Genomic DNA, 15,792 nt, shown 5'->3' on the forward strand with positions numbered 1-15,792 from the left:
GAACGCATCACATTTCTTCACTCTAGCAATGCTTTGTTTCGCTGTCTCATCAAGGCACTCATCTTACACTTGCAGCCACCTTCGCCTTTCTGACGTGCTCTGCTGTGGCAGCCCTGTTGCTAACAATTTCAGGGTTTAATTAGCTGAGACACAGAAACCATTTTCCCCTTAAATTCCCAGACAGTGATTTGGCAAAATGAGATCTACTAGATTTAGGATAAAGATGGAAAAGAAGGAACAGATTAGGTATCATTTCACGCTAGTTGGGTGTTATTACGTGAGAACAGTAAATGTTTCACTTCATTATTTCCAGTTCAAATCGTTAGTGCAACTCAAGCAGAGATACAGGAATAAGAGAAATTACATAAATATTCTTTGAAAATTTTTTATTTTGAATTATACATACATAAACAAAAGACTGGGGCAAAGATTCATCTGCTTGCCATTTGCATCATACTGGCTCCCCCAACTAAGAGTTTTCTTGTGTTACAAAGTAAAGCAATTCTCTGTCATGAATTTCTTCCTTTTTCAGGGACTCACGTCAAAATATTTAAGAATCCTAGTGGGCCTATGGGCCTGGCACAGAGAACTTTTATGTAAAGTTTATCAGATAGAGTATTTGGGAGTGGGAGGATCCCAGGGGGAGAGAAAATTATTAATGAAAAGTACCAGGCAGGTTAAACTCCCACCACTCAACATCCTAGTGGTTCCGGGAAGGTTCTGCCTATGTTTTTCCTTCATATTTAGAGAGGACTTTTTTCTTACTAAACAAAGTGAATCTGTTAAATAATAATTCAGCTCCCCACTTATACTTATCAACAATAAACAAGTGTCAAATTAGAACACATGATAAACATGAGATGACAGTGGTGTTCTGGCAAAGACAAATCCAACGATGAAACTTTATAGCAGGTAAACGTGTGATTTTCATCAGATTTTTTTTTTCAGATTCTGAATACATATTCCCGTTAATGTTTCTTTGTGCTCAAGGAGCCCAAAGAGAGAGCACTTGTAAAGAAAGTCAAGAGGGTAAGAAAACCATAAGGAATAGAGAATCTGGGGTAAGGGAGGAGGTCCATGGGCTTCTTCTCTTTGGCATCCTCACCAAATTATATACAAGTTTTTCATATGGGATCTTACTTGTGTATCTTGAAACTTTCTCACTAAAACCATGCTCCACTAGCTACCAAGTTTCGAGTCCAGTCCGGTCTGTTAGGTCACAACAGATGTCTCCATGGCATCACTGAGCTTGTTTGTGATCAAACTAGAATGAACTCAGCGTAACATGGAGTTAATCTGGTTACTTGGCATGGGGCTCTGGAATGGCAGAAGTAACATTTTAACTGTAAGCAGGAAAGGAAAAAAGTTCTCAGTCACTGCAGCTCTATTCTTAGAGAAGTGTCTGCACCTGGGGCTCTCCCCAGAGAGGCACACCCCCGTCTTGCAGGACTCTGGGCCCCAGCAGGTTGCACTTCCTCCTGTGCTCAGAGCTCCTCTTCTACCTGCTCTGCTCAGACTTAGAAGTGGATATTCCCATTTTATTGTTTTTGTGCATTTTTAACATCTGCTGAGGCGGCCTCCACTGTATGTTGAGTTGCCTGTCAGCTGGGCTGTCCAGGTTATCTCTGGAGGTACCACTTACTGTTTTTGTTAGTGCTTTGGTTACAAAGATGTACAAGTTTTGAGAGGTTTACTAGTACTTACATTGCTTACAGTACAGTACAGTACTACTACTGTAAGCAATGTTCTTTTTAATGAACATTTTTACAGAATGCATCATTTTTCAGGAACATGTATCTTGTATTATAATAGAAATCCTGTACTTTGTTTATACTTAGTGGATGCCTAATAAATGCTGACAGATTATTCATAAGTAATTAACTATATCACAAGAATTTTAAAAAGCGATTCCAAGGAATGACTGTGTTGACAGTGAACCAAATTACAAGATCACATGACTTTTCTAGAATATAAAATCTTTAAAAGTCATTGTAATTTGCATGATATAGTTATCACTACTATTTTAGAGAAACAGAAGCTAAGTTTTCATTTTCAAAGACTGATGAACAATCATCCATTAGCTCCTGAAGCTGAATAACAGGAAACTGTACTTGTTTTTCAAACCATTTGGCAATTGTAAGAAGCTGCTGGTCACAAAATGCACGTCCAATAAACTGTAGTCCGATTGGCAACCCTTGGCTTGAGAGGGCCATAGGGACACTCACTGCTGGCAACCCTGAGGAAAAGAAAGAGACCCATTAAATGTTGATTAATTCTCCACCCTAAGATGCAGAGACCTCTTCCACTTTCCAATGCCAGTAAGGTACAAGACAAGATAAGGTTAATAAAAAAGAATCACAAAAATTATATGTATGCTTCTGTATCTTCCTTTGTTCACTTAATATATCTTAGAATTCACTGTCTATCTGTTCACAGAGACCGTCTTCATTCCTTTTTTATAGTTGCATAGTATTCCATCATGTGCTTCTACCATAATTTATTCAACCATTCTTCTGTGGTTGGAAATTTTGGTTGTTTTTGGTATTTAGCTATTTCATGCCAAGTCCCAGTGAATTACCTTGTGTATTTTTCTGGTATTCATGAACGTTTCTCAGCTGAAGAGGAACTGTTTCATCAAAAGATAAATGCATATGTAATTAGATAATTTGCCAACTTTCCCTCCAAAAAAGTTGTACCTTTTCAACTCCTATCAGCAAAATGAGTGTTTTCCTACAGCCTCACCTATAGAGTGTGTTGTTGAGTTTTTGAATTTTTGCCAATTTGTTAGATGAAAAATAGTAATTCAGGGTAGTTTTAATTTTCGTTTTGGGGAAGAGAAAGTAGGAGAGCCTGGGACATCTTGTTATGCCATAAAATAAGAAAGTTTTCAAAAATTAATGGGGGCTGGTCTAAAGGATACACAACTGTTGGTTAAATTTGAGCATCAAAAATAATGACAGTTAATTACTTATAATACACTGAATTTTTTTTAAAAAGGAAAGCTTTTTTAAAAATTATTTTTTCTTTTTTTAAATTAATTTATTGTTTTTTTTTTTTTTTTTTTTTTGCGGTATGCGGGCCTCTCACTGTTGCGGCCTCCCCCTCCCCCGTTGCGGAGCACAGGCTCCGGACGCGCAGGCTCCAGACGCGCAGGCTCAGCGGCCATGGCTCACGGGCCCAGCCGCTCCGCGGCATATGGGATCCTCCCAGACCGGGGCACGAACCCGTATCCCCTGCATCGGCAGGCGGACTCTCAACCACTTGCGCCACCAGGGAGGCCCAATTTATGTATTTTTTGTCTGTGTTGGGTCTTCGTTGCTGCTTGCAGGCTTTCTCTAGTTGCGGCGAGCGGGGACTACTCTTTGTTGTGGTACACAGGCTTCTCATTGTGGTGGCTTCTCTTGTTGCAGAGCATGGGCTCTAGCCACGTGGACTTCTGTAGTTGTGGCACGTGGGCTCAGTAGTTGTGGCACATGGGCTCAGTAGTTGTGGCTTGCGGGCTCTAGAGCGCAGGCTCAGTTGTTGTGATGCACGGGCTTAGTTGCTCCGTGGCATGTGGGATCTTCCCAGACCAGAGCTCGAGCCCATGTCCCCTGCACTGGCAGGCGGATTCTTAACCACTGCGCCACCAGGGAAGTCCCAGGAAAGCTGTTCTTTAGAGAAGGCTGCTAGCTAACGTAACATATGTAGAAGGAATGGTAGAATTAGAAAAGTCAGCATTTTGTAATTCTCTAAGTAATACTTAATTCAGGCAAGGATCATCAATAGATGCTAAAAGTGGGTTCAAGTTTATTGGGAAACACTGTCTCAAAGTATCACATCACCAATTGCTTACAACTGACAAAAGGAAAATGTGCCTTTATAAGGAAAATATCTGGTAGTTACTTCCTTAACCAAGGGATTAACTTAGCTTCCAAAAGTGGGACAAACTGATATTTAACTGTTTCTTGACATGAAGCATATGTAGTATTTGTACCAAAAATGTTTAACTCAACCCAATCATGAGGAAGCAATCTGACAAATTCAGATTACAGATGGGATATCCTACAGGTCAAGTGGACTAGACTCCTCAAAAGAGTCAATGTCACTTAAAACAAAAATTTTTAAAGGTGGGGGATTTCTTATCAGTAACTATGCAGGCCAGAAGAAAGTAGCAGGGCATTTTTTAAGTGCTAAAGAAAAGAACTGTCAAATCAGAATCATATATCCAGCAAAAATAACCTTTAAAAATGAAGGGAAGGACTTCCCTGGTGGCGCAGTGGTTGAGAGTCCGCCTGCCGGTGCAGGGGACACAGGTTTGTGCCCCGGTCCGGGAAGATCCCACATGCCGCGGAGCGGCTGGGCCCGTGAGCCATGGCCGCTGAGCCTGCGCGTCCGGAGCCTGTGCTCCGCAGCGGGAGAGGCCACTGTTAACAGTGAGAGGCCCGTGTACCGCAAAAAAAAAAAAAACCAAAAAAAAAAATGAAGGGAAAATCAAGACATTCTCAGAAGAAAGCTAAGAGAACTGGTTGCCAGCAGACCTACCCTAAAAGAATGGCTAACTGTTCTCCAAACAGAAAGGATATGGTAAAACAAAGGATCTGATACATCAGGGAGAAATGAACACAGTAAATAAAAGTATAGATAAATACAACAGACTTTTCCCTCTGCCCTTGAGTTTCCTACATTATGTTTGATGATTAAAACAAAAATTTTAACAGTCTGATGTGGTTCAGACTGTTATAGAACATAGAGAACTGGGGAACTGTCCTAGACTTTAAGAGATATCATAAACGAATATAATATATCGGGGAAAACACCCTATAAAAGGCATTTTTGGTACAACTGAGGGAAGTTAAATATGAACTGTATTTGGAATATTATCGTATTTGTGTTAGTTTTCTTAGGTGTGATGATGGAATTGTGGTTATGTAGGAGAATGTCTTTATTCCTAGACGATTCATGCTAAAGTATTTAGGGGTGAAGTAACATGATGTTGAAACTTGCAAATTATTCAAATAAAAGCTAAGAGTGTGTGTGCGTGTGTGTGTGTGTATGAAAGAGAGAGAGAGAAAGGAGAAAGCAAGTGAGGCAAACTGTTAACAAGCCTGAATCCAAGCAAAGGACCTATGGGTCTTCATTATACGACTTCTTCAACTTTTCTGTAGGTTTGAAAATTAATGTGTGTGTGGGGGGTAAGTGCAAGCCTGTAAATACACGCAGGCACACACAAACACACATTCCTAAGCATTCCAGAAGGACAAGCTATTGCGTTTAGGGAACAATCTAGCTAGAACCTAAGTCGAAGACCAGGGTGTCTACCTAAAAATTTGAAGAAAAGCAGAATGTTCTTGAGGGATCCTCACCTGCCATATTTACAGCCTGTGTAAAGAGATCATCCTGGGCACTTCGTGTTCGGTTGTCTTCTCTGATGAACTCTGTGTGTTGCACTGCCTCGCTCAAGGTGGTAGGAGTTAGCAAGACATCCACTCCAGAGTTGAAAACATTCACAAAATCACGGGCAATGAGTCGTCTCACCTTCTGTGCTTTGACAAAATAATTCTCGTAGTTTCTGTGGAAAAAAGTAGATGACACTTTAAGGGCTTTTTGTTATTTCTTTGAATCAATTCTCATGCATAAGGTTTGTTAAAAAAAAAAAACAGATGACACTTTAAGGGCTTTTTGTTATTTCTTTGAATCAATTCTCATGCATAAGGCTTGTTAAAGAATCACTGGATTCTTGGCCTGTTGGAGCAGGCACCAGTAAGATTCCTAACGACACATAAAAATGAATTTTGTTCAACCGCACTGTTACTCTATAAGTTTGTATATCTGGAATGAATTAAAAATCACCAGTAGATGCAATTCTGCACATATAATCACAAAATATGAACACTTCCAGGGACATCATTAAACCAGAACATTCATTTTCGGGTGAGGAAAATCAAGTGCATAGCAACTAAATGACTTTCTAAAGGCTGCAAAGATTGACAGGGGTAGAGGAAGGACCAGAACTTAGGTCTCTGGAGGCTCATTCCAATCCTTTCTATTATTATAATGTCCTATTTCATCTATAGTTATAATTATTATAAGGACTCTGAAGTTTTGGAAAATTCTAACATGCCATCAGAATTAGACGCTAGAAAGCAGGCTCTGGAAACAGTAACTGGGGAAGGCATGCAGTGTTTCCAATTTTGTACTTTACAGACAGGTATAGCCCAGGAATGGAAATGTGAAATTCATGAAAAGATGCTTCAGGCCTGCCTGCTGAATGGGAGAAGATATTTGCAAATGCTATATCTGATAAGGGGTTAATATCCAAAACATGCAAAGAACTCATACAATTCAACATCAAAAAAATAAACAACCAATTAAAAAATGGGCAGAGGCCCAGAACAGACATTTTTCCAAAGAAGACATACAGATGTGCCAACAGGCACATGAAAAGATACTCAACCTAATCATCAGAGAAATGCAATTCAAAACTACAATGAAATATCACCTCACACCTTTCAGAATGGCTATGATCAAAGACAACAAATAACAAATACTGGCAAGGATGTAGAAAAAAGGGAACCTTCGTGCACTGTTGGTGGGAACGTAAAGTGGTGCAGCCACTATGGAAAACGGTATGGAGGTTCCTCAAAAAATTAAAAATAGAACTACCACACAATGCAGCGATTCCACTGCTGGGTTTTTATCCAAAGAAAACAGAAACACTAATCTGAAAAGATATATGCACCCTTATGTTCACTGCAGCATTATTTACAATAGTCAAGATTTGGAAACCACCTAAGTGTCCATCAGTAGATGAATGGATAAAGATGTAGTATCAATACATATAAAAAATGGAAAATTAGCCATAAAAAAAGAATGAAATCTTGCCATCTGTGACAACATGGATAGACCTAGAGGGTATTATGCTAAGTGAAATAAATCAGAGAAAGAGACTGTATGATTTCACTTATCTGTGGAATCCAAAAAACAAATGAACAAACATAACTAACAGAAACAGAGTCATAGATAAACAAACAGCTGGTTGCCAGAGAAGAGGCGGGTGAGGGGCAAGGAGAGAAATAGGTGAAGGAGATAACGAGTTATAAACTTTCAGATATGAAATGTACAGTTTGGGGACTACAGTCAGTAATTATGTAATATCTTTGTATGGTGACAGATGACAACTAGATGTATCATGGTGATCATTTTGAAATGCAGAGAAATGTCAAATCACTATGTTGTGCACCAGGAACTAACATAGTGTTGTAGGTCAATTGTACTTCAAAAACAAACTCACAGAAAAAGAGATCAGATTTGTTGTTACCAGAGGCAGGGTGTGGAGGGAGGGGGAACTGGATGAAGGTGGTCAAAAGGTACAAACCTCCAGTTATAAAATAAATAAGTACTAGGGATGTAATGCACAACGTGATAAATATAATTAACACTGTTGTATGTCATACACGAACGATAATAAGAGAGTAAATCCTAAGAGTTCTCATCATAAGAAAAATTTTTTTTCTTCCTATTTCTTTAATGGTGTGTCTATATGAGATGATAGATGTTCACTAAACGAATTGTGGTAATAAAAAAAAATAATAAAGGATATGGTTACTCCCCACCCGCCCCCAAAAGAAAAAATGCTTACTTTACTGAAAAGATTAAGGAATTAGCCAGACATAGGCGTGACTATAAGTCAATGATGCAAAGAAAGGGAAAAAGAAAATACTCCTTAGATCCTCCTGAAGCTGTTAATGAAGGTGGCAAAAGTATTAACCATTCTAACACAGTTTCCTCACCTGAAAAATGGATATAACAACTCCAGTCTTTCTGAGGACCAAATACAATGAGATAAAAATGTGAAATCTTTTTTATCCTGAAAGAATGCTATAGAAATATCAGATGTTATTATCATTTGACCACAGGATCTATAGGGAGATGAATGCAGGCATCACGTATAATTTACCCAACAGCTGATGGCTTAAATAATGTACTAACAATATCTTTTTATAAAAGAACAAATACTTCTATTAAACTTCTTCCTACTTTAAATATGGTTCAAAAGCCCAACTTCTGCTTCCATCAATGATGGGAGTATTAGGGATGGATTTACTCTGCCATTTTAAACAACTGAAAACTAGACAAAGTGAAACAACCATTTTCAGACATTAGACATTAGAAGGGAAGCAAATAAACAAAGCCCTTTGATTTCCCCATTAATCAAATAATAATTTTAGTTTTTGTTTTTTCCAGCTTTATTGTAATAATTGACTATAAAATTTCTGTGTGTGTGTATATATATATATATACATACATACAATGGAATATTATTCATTATTACATATATATATATATATATATATATACACACACACACACACCATATTTTCTTTGTCCATTCATCTGTTGACGGACACTTAGGTTGTTTCCCATGTCTTGCTACTGTGAATAATGCTTTGAGGCAGTGATTTCTTTCCTTCAGATATATATCCAGAAGTGGGATTTCTGGATCACATGGTAATTCTATTTTTAATTTTGGGGGGAATCTCCATACTGTTTTTCATAGTAGCTGTTCAAATAGTATCTTTGGAAAAAGTAATCCTAACTATTGGCCCTGAGGAGATGCACAGATGAATAAAATGCTTGCTATGTATGTATGTATGTATGTATGTATCTATCTATCTATGGGACATAGAGCAAAACCCCAGGAAGCTATCTATCTATCTATCTATGGGACATAGAGCAAAACCCCAGGAAGCTATTCGGTACAACCACTCTTGCTTTTTCACACTTCTCACGTCCTCTTAGACAGACCTGGTAGTATGGAAGATGAATCCTAATCACAAGATGGTGAACAAACTTATACCAAAGTCATAGTAATTTAAAATTCTTTTTTGGAGCGAACAGATACATGATGCAAGGGAAAACTAAGTTGATTCACTAAGTTTTTTAAGAGACACCAGTGTAACTTCCTGCTTAAGGCTCTCAGAGCAGTAAGACAATGTGGCAATAATAAGGGACATTTAATGAGGCTAAAATCCTTCAGGGCTTCCTACTTGTACTAATCATTTAGCTAGAGCATCAATGATTTGGTTTGTTTTTGAATAACCAGGAGCCGAACAGTACCATAAATGGGCCTTTAATTATGATTTCTAATTTAAATCATAGGGATTTTGCTTCTTTAGCAAATATCTCAACTTATAAGACTTGATAGACATGTTACTACTTTACTATGGAGTTTTCAAGAATGGGGAAAATTCCTAAGCTGATTATCTTACTCTTTTAATAAGAAAAAGTTTCCTGAGAGGATTCTTCCTCTCACCACATCATTGAAGCCTTCTCGTCTGGTTGCAGCATACATGGCTTCAGTAGACACATCAATGTCACATCTGTGACCTGATAACAAAAAACAAAAACAAACAAATAAACAAAAACCCACAAAACATTAATTGAAAAGGAAGTAAAGTTTTGGCTGAAAAGCAGGTCTAGATTCACATTTATGACCAATACTAAAATTTCATGAGATTGACCTTAATGGTTTCTCTTTTTTATCTGCCTTTGGACTGACTGACTTGTCAGGAATCAAGGAGAGAGAAAACGATAATGAAGAGGGAAACTTCAGTTGTTCACTCCCTCATTCATTCATTCATTTTATTCAGATGTTTACTGAGCTCCTACCCTGTGCCAGGTACCACACTGTATGGACTGATAATACAAAGCTAAAATACTCTACCTTCAAGATACGCACAGTCCAGAGGGTGAGCTGAAGATACAGAGATACTATGATGAATAGTGTGAATATAATGCTAAAATGACAAAGGGAAAAGGATTCACTGATTTACTTCTCTAAATCTTAACATTATCCCTGGCAATAATATATTTTGCTACTAGTAAACGAACCTTTCAAATGTTTGAGACAACTTCCTTAAAAATCCAAAACACAGGCAACTTACCATATTCTAGCCCATCAAATCTTGCCATATTCGACGCCACTTCCGATGTACACAATACGTGGTAGCAGACAATTGAGTAACTGGTGTGGGGCAGGGACACTTCAATTACTTTGGCCCCCTCAGACTCAAAGAGATTAGCAGCTTTGGACCAAAGAGATTGTACTTCACTCGACAATTCTGGTGTAAGATATTCCTTATTGGAAAAAGTCAAAATACAGAAATTAGAATATTTGTATAGATGGTGTTATAAAAATTTGTACTCCAGAAACTTTGGCAATACATTGGAACATCTGATTAAATTGCTAGCAGGTAGCTAGAAAGACTGAACTAATTTAAGAGTGCTTATGGCATGATAAGCACAGTACCGGATACTGTGAGCTTGATATAATAATATTAAAGATTGGAGATCTGGTTGGAGAACTTATATTGTTAAATGTTCATTATATATCAGGCACTCTGCTAGATACTTTCCAAAGGTTCTCTCATTCAGTGCTTTTAACAGTCTTACGATGCAGGTATTATCATCCTTCTTTTTATTAATGAAAAATATTGAGACTAGAGAAGTTAACTAACTTTCCTAATGATACACAGCAGGTACGCAGAGGATCCAGGATTCTCAACTAGGTCTGTTTCTCTCTAAATCCTTAAAAGTAGGCACACCTGTTACCTTCATTGAAGATTTTAAAGATTTAAAGATTTTACAGTATTTCTCTATAGCAGTGGTCTCAACTGGGGGCAGTTTCCTCTCCTCTTCCTCTCAACCGGGGGATATCTGGTAAAATCTGCAGACAGTTTTGCTGGTGGGGCAGTGGTGGTGGTGGGGATGCTACCTCTAGGGTTAGAGGCCAGCGATGCTGCTCAACATCTTACAATGCACAGCACAGTCTCCCAGAACAAAAAATTATTGCTAAGCTCAAGGTTAAAATTTTAAAAGGTTAGTAATTTAACATATCTATTTTCATGTGCTCAGGTCACATAGCTAATAAAAGTGGCACAGCAGGGCTTCAAACCCAACCAGTCTGTTTCCCAAGTCTGTGCTCTGTATTTGACTTGACAGTACTTTTGTAAAGAGAGACTTACCTTCGGAATTCCTATACATAGTTTGCTCACATCTGTCAAACTGGGAAGTGTAAATGGTTTAACAGGACCTTGAATTGTGGTAGAATCTTTGGGATCATGCCCAGCTAGTATACCTGTAAGCAGGAATATTTATGAGTGACAGACACAGTACTGAAGTGAAATGACAATGTTTTGAAACTATATGGAATCGTTTAAATACCCAACACAATGGCTGCATCATCCACACATCTGGTTAAGACTCCTGGCACATCCATTGAATTCACCAGGGGAATGAGGCCATGACGAGAAACTAAGCCGTAGCTAGGTTTCAAACCAACAACCCCACAGCGGGCAGCTGGATTTCTGGTCGATCCTCCTGTATCTGATCCTAAAGCCCTGAAATTTAAATGAAATTCTCTTTAGCAGGATAATATATCTCTAATTATATTTGAAATCTATCTTTTTAAATGTATATTTTAAAAATGTATTTCCTCTTGATTTTACAAAAAATAAAACGTGCTCATCTCAGAGAATTCTTAAAATACAGAAAAGTGTAAAGATGTAACAAAATATTCCACCACCCTGAGGCAAACACTGTTAACATTTTGGCATAGTAACTTCAAGTCTTTTTTTTTTTTTAACATCTTTATTGGATTATAATTGCTTTACAATGGTGTGTTAGTTTCTGCTTTATAACAAAGTGAATCAGTTGTACATATACATATGTTCCCTATCTCTTCCCTCTTGCGTCTCCCTCCCACCCTCCCTATCCCACCCCTCTAGGTGGTCACAAACCACCAAGCTGATCTCCCTGTGAGCTGATCTCCCTGTGCTATGCGGCTGCTTCCCACTAGCTATCTATTTTACATTTGGTAGTGAATATATGTCCATGCCACTCTCTCACTTCATCCCAGCTTACCCCTTCCCCTCCCCGTGTCCTCAAGTCCATTCTCTACATCTGCATCTTTATTCCTGTCCTGACCCTAGGTTCTTCAGAACCTTTTTTTTTTTTTTTAGATTCCATATATATGTGTTAGCATACGGTATTTGTTTTTCTCTTTCTGACTTACTTCACTCTGTATGACAGACTCTAAGTCCATCTGCCTCACTACAAATAACTCAATTTCCTTTCTTTTTATGGCTGAGTAATATTCCATTGTATATATGTGCCACATCTTCTTTATCCATTCATCTGTTGATGGACACTTAGGTTGCATCCATGTCCTGGCTATTGTAAATAGAGCTGCAATGAACATTTTGGTATATGACTCTTTGAATTATGGTTTTCTCAGGGTATATGCCCAGTAGTGGGATTGCTGGGTTGTATGGTAGTTCTGTTTCTAGTTTTTAAGGAACCTCCATACTGTTCTCCATAGTAGCTGTACCAATTTACATTCCCACCAACAGTGCAAGAGGGTTCCCTTTTCTCCACACCCTCTCCAGCATTTATTGTTTCTAGATTTTTTGATGATGGCCATTCTGAGCAGTGTGGGATGATATCTCCTTGTAGTTTTGATTTGTATTTCTCTAATGATTAATGATGTTGAGCATTCTTTCATGTGTTTGTTGGCAATCTGTATATCTTCTGTGGAGAAATGTCTATTTAGGTCTTCTGCCCATTTTTGGATTGGGTTGTTTGTTTTTTTGATATTGAGCTGCATGAGCTGCTTGTAAATTTTGGAGATTAATCCTTTGTCAGTTGCTTCATTTGCAAATATTTTCTCCCATTCTGAGGGTTGTCTTTTGGTCTTGTTTATGGTTTCCTTTCCTGCGCAAAAGCTTTTAAGTTTGATTAGGTCCCATTTGTTTATTTTTGTTCTTATTTCCATTTCTCTAGGAGGTGGGTCAAAAAGGATCTTGCTGTGATTTATGTCATAGAGTGTTCTGCCTGTGTTTTCCTCTAAGAGTTTGATAGTGTCTGGCCTTACATTTAGGTCTTTAATCCATTTTGAGTTTATTTTTGTGTATGGTGTTAGGGAGTGTTCTAATTTCATACTTTTACATGTACCTGTCCAGTTTTCCCAGCACCACTTACTGAAGAGGCTGTCTTTTCTCCAAGTATATTCTTGCTTCCTTTATCAAAGATAAGGTGACCATATGTGCGTGGGTTTATCTCTGGGCTCTCTATCCTGTTCCATTGATCTATATTTCTGTTTTTGTGCCAGTACCATACTGTCTTGATTACTGTAGCTTTGTAGTATAGTCTGAAGTCAGGGTGCCTGATTCCTCCAGCTCCATTTTTCGTTCTCCAGATTGCTTTGGCTATTCGGGGTCTTTTGTGTTTCCATACAAATTGTGAAATTTTTTGTTCTAGTTCTGTGAAAAATGCCAGTGGTAGTTTGAGAGGGATTGCATTGAATCTGTAGATTGCTTTGGGTAGTAGAGTCATTTTCACAATGTTGATTCTTCCAATCCAAGAACATGGTATATGTCTCCATCTATTTGTATCATCTTTAATTTCTTTCATCACTGTCTTATAATTTTCTGCATACAGGTCTTTTGTCTCCTTAGTAGGTTTATTCCTAGATATTTTATTCTTTTTGTTGCAATTGTAAATGGAAGTGTTTTCTTAATTTCACTTTCAGATTTTTCATTAGTGTATAGGAATGCCAGAGATTTCTGTGCATTAATTTTGTATCCTGCTACTTTACCAAATTCATTGATTAGCTCTAGTAGTTTTCTGGTAGCATCTTTAGGATTCTCTATGTATAGTATCATGTCATCTGCAAACAGTGACAGCTTTACTTCTTCTTTTCCGATTTGGATTTCTTTTATTTCCTTTTCTTCTCTGATTGCTGTGGCTAAAACTTCCAAAACTATGTTGAATAAGAGTGGTGAGAGTGGGCAGCCTTGTCTTGTTCCTGATCTTAGTGGAAATGATTTCAGTTTTTCACCATTGAGGATGATGTTGGCTGTGGGTCTGTCATATATGGCCTTTATTATGTTGAGGAAAGTTCCCTCTATGCCTACTTTCTGCAGGGTTTTTATCATAAATGGGTGTTGAATTTTGTCGAAAGCTTTCTCTGCATCTATTGAGATGATCATATGGTTTTTCTCCTTCAGTTTGTTAATATGGTGTATCACGTTGATTGATTTGAGTATATTGAAGAATCCTTACATTCCTGGAGTAAACCCCACTTGATCATGGTGTATGATCCTTTTAATGTGCTGTTGGATTCTGTTTGCTAGTATTTTGTTGAGGAGTTTTGCATCTATGTTCATCAGTGATATCGGCCTGTAGTTTTCTTTCTTTGTGACATCTTTGTCTGGTTTTGGTATCAGGGTGATGGTGGCCTCGTAGAATGAGTTTGGGAGTGTTCCTCCCTCTGCTATATTTTGGAAGAGTTTGAGAAGGATAGGTGTTAGCTCTTCTCTAAATGTTTGATAGAATTCGCCTGTGAAACCATCTGGTCCTGGGCTTTTGTTTGTTGGAAGATTTTTTATCACAGTTTCAATTTCAGTGCTTGTGATTGGTCTGTTCATATTTTGTATTTCTTCCTGGTTCAGTCTTGGCAGGTTGTGCATTTCTAAGAATATGTCCATTTCTTCCAGGTTGTGCATTTTATTGGCCTAGAGTTGCTTGTGGTAATCTCATGATCCTTTGTATTTCTGCAGTGTCAGTTGTTACTTCTCCTTTTTCATTTCTAATTCTATTGATTTGAGTCTTCTCCCTTTTTTTCTTGATGAGTCTGGCTAATGGTTTATCAATTTTGTTTATCTTCTCAAAGAACCAGCTTTTAGTTTTATTGATCTTTGCTATCATTTCCTTCATTTCTTTTTCATTTATTTCTGATCTGATCTTCCAAGTCTTTTTTTTTAATGAATTTTTCTTTCACGGTTCAGGTCATTCTGTAATCATAAGTTTCCATCTCTTTTTTGCTTATCATGAACCTTTTACTATGTCATTAAAATTACTGAAAATTTTAAATATATATAATACTCTATCATATCAATTGGCAATTCCCAACTGATTCCCATTTTTAAAGTCCATTCTCCTATCAATATACATACAGATCTTTCTTTTAAGTTCTTTATTTTTTTAATTGAAGTATAGTTGATTTACAATGTTGTGTTAATTTCTGCTGTACAGCAAAGTGCCTCAATTATACACATATATACATTCTTTTTTATATTCTTTTCCATTATGGTTTATTCCAGTATATTGGATATAGTTCCCTGTGCTATACAGTAGGACCTTGTTGTTTATCCATTCTATATGTAATAGTTTGCATCTACTAACCCCAAACTCCCAATTGATCCCTTCCCCTCCCCTCCCCACCTCCCCCTTGGCAACCACAAGTCTGCTCTGTCTGAGTCTTTCTGTTTCGTAGTTAGGTTCATTTGTGCCATATTTTAGATTCCACATATAAGTGATATCATATGGCATTTGTCTTTCTCTTTCTGACTACTTCACTTAGTATGATAATCTCTAGTTGTATCCATGTTGCTACAAATGGCATTACTTCATTCTTTTTTATGGCTGAGTAGTATTCCATTGTATACATGAATCACATTTTCTTTATCCATTCATCTGTTGATGGACATTTAGGTTGTTTCCATGTCTTGGCTATTGTGTATAGTGTTGCAATGAACACAGGGGTGCATGTAACTTTCTGAATTATAGTTTTGTCTAGATATATGCCCAAGAGTGGGATTGCTGGATCATATGGTAATTCTATTTTTAGTTTTCTGAGAAACTTCCATACTGTTTTCCACAGTAGCTGCACCAACTTACATTCCTACCAACAGTGTAGGAGGGTTCCCTTTTCTCCACACCCTCTCCAGCATTTGTTATTTGTAGACTTTT

The 15,792-nt window shown here is 37.7% G+C and overlaps 1 protein-coding gene across 2 annotated transcripts in view; it reads right to left on the reverse strand.

The window, feature by feature from the left end:
- Positions 1 to 371: 371 nt before the first annotated feature.
- QRSL1 (glutaminyl-tRNA amidotransferase subunit QRSL1) overlaps positions 372 to 15,792 on the reverse strand; it is a 33,130-nt gene continuing 17,709 nt past the window's right edge. For both annotated transcript variants that reach the window (XM_060114701.1, XM_060114700.1), the window contains 6 exons: positions 11,206 to 11,381; positions 11,007 to 11,119; positions 9,927 to 10,119; positions 9,252 to 9,369; positions 5,346 to 5,551; positions 372 to 2,236 (listed from right to left, as the gene is read on the reverse strand). In XM_060114701.1, coding sequence (XP_059970684.1) covers positions 2,019 to 2,236; positions 5,346 to 5,551; positions 9,252 to 9,369; positions 9,927 to 10,119; positions 11,007 to 11,119; positions 11,206 to 11,381 — 1,024 coding nt within the window. In that variant the 3' untranslated portion in view covers positions 372 to 2,018. The remainder of the gene's footprint in view (positions 2,237 to 5,345; positions 5,552 to 9,251; positions 9,370 to 9,926; positions 10,120 to 11,006; positions 11,120 to 11,205; positions 11,382 to 15,792) is intronic.

Source organism: Mesoplodon densirostris, chromosome 12, assembly GCF_025265405.1.
Source record: "Mesoplodon densirostris isolate mMesDen1 chromosome 12, mMesDen1 primary haplotype, whole genome shotgun sequence".
Classification (NCBI taxonomy): domain Eukaryota; kingdom Metazoa; phylum Chordata; class Mammalia; order Artiodactyla; family Ziphiidae; genus Mesoplodon; species Mesoplodon densirostris.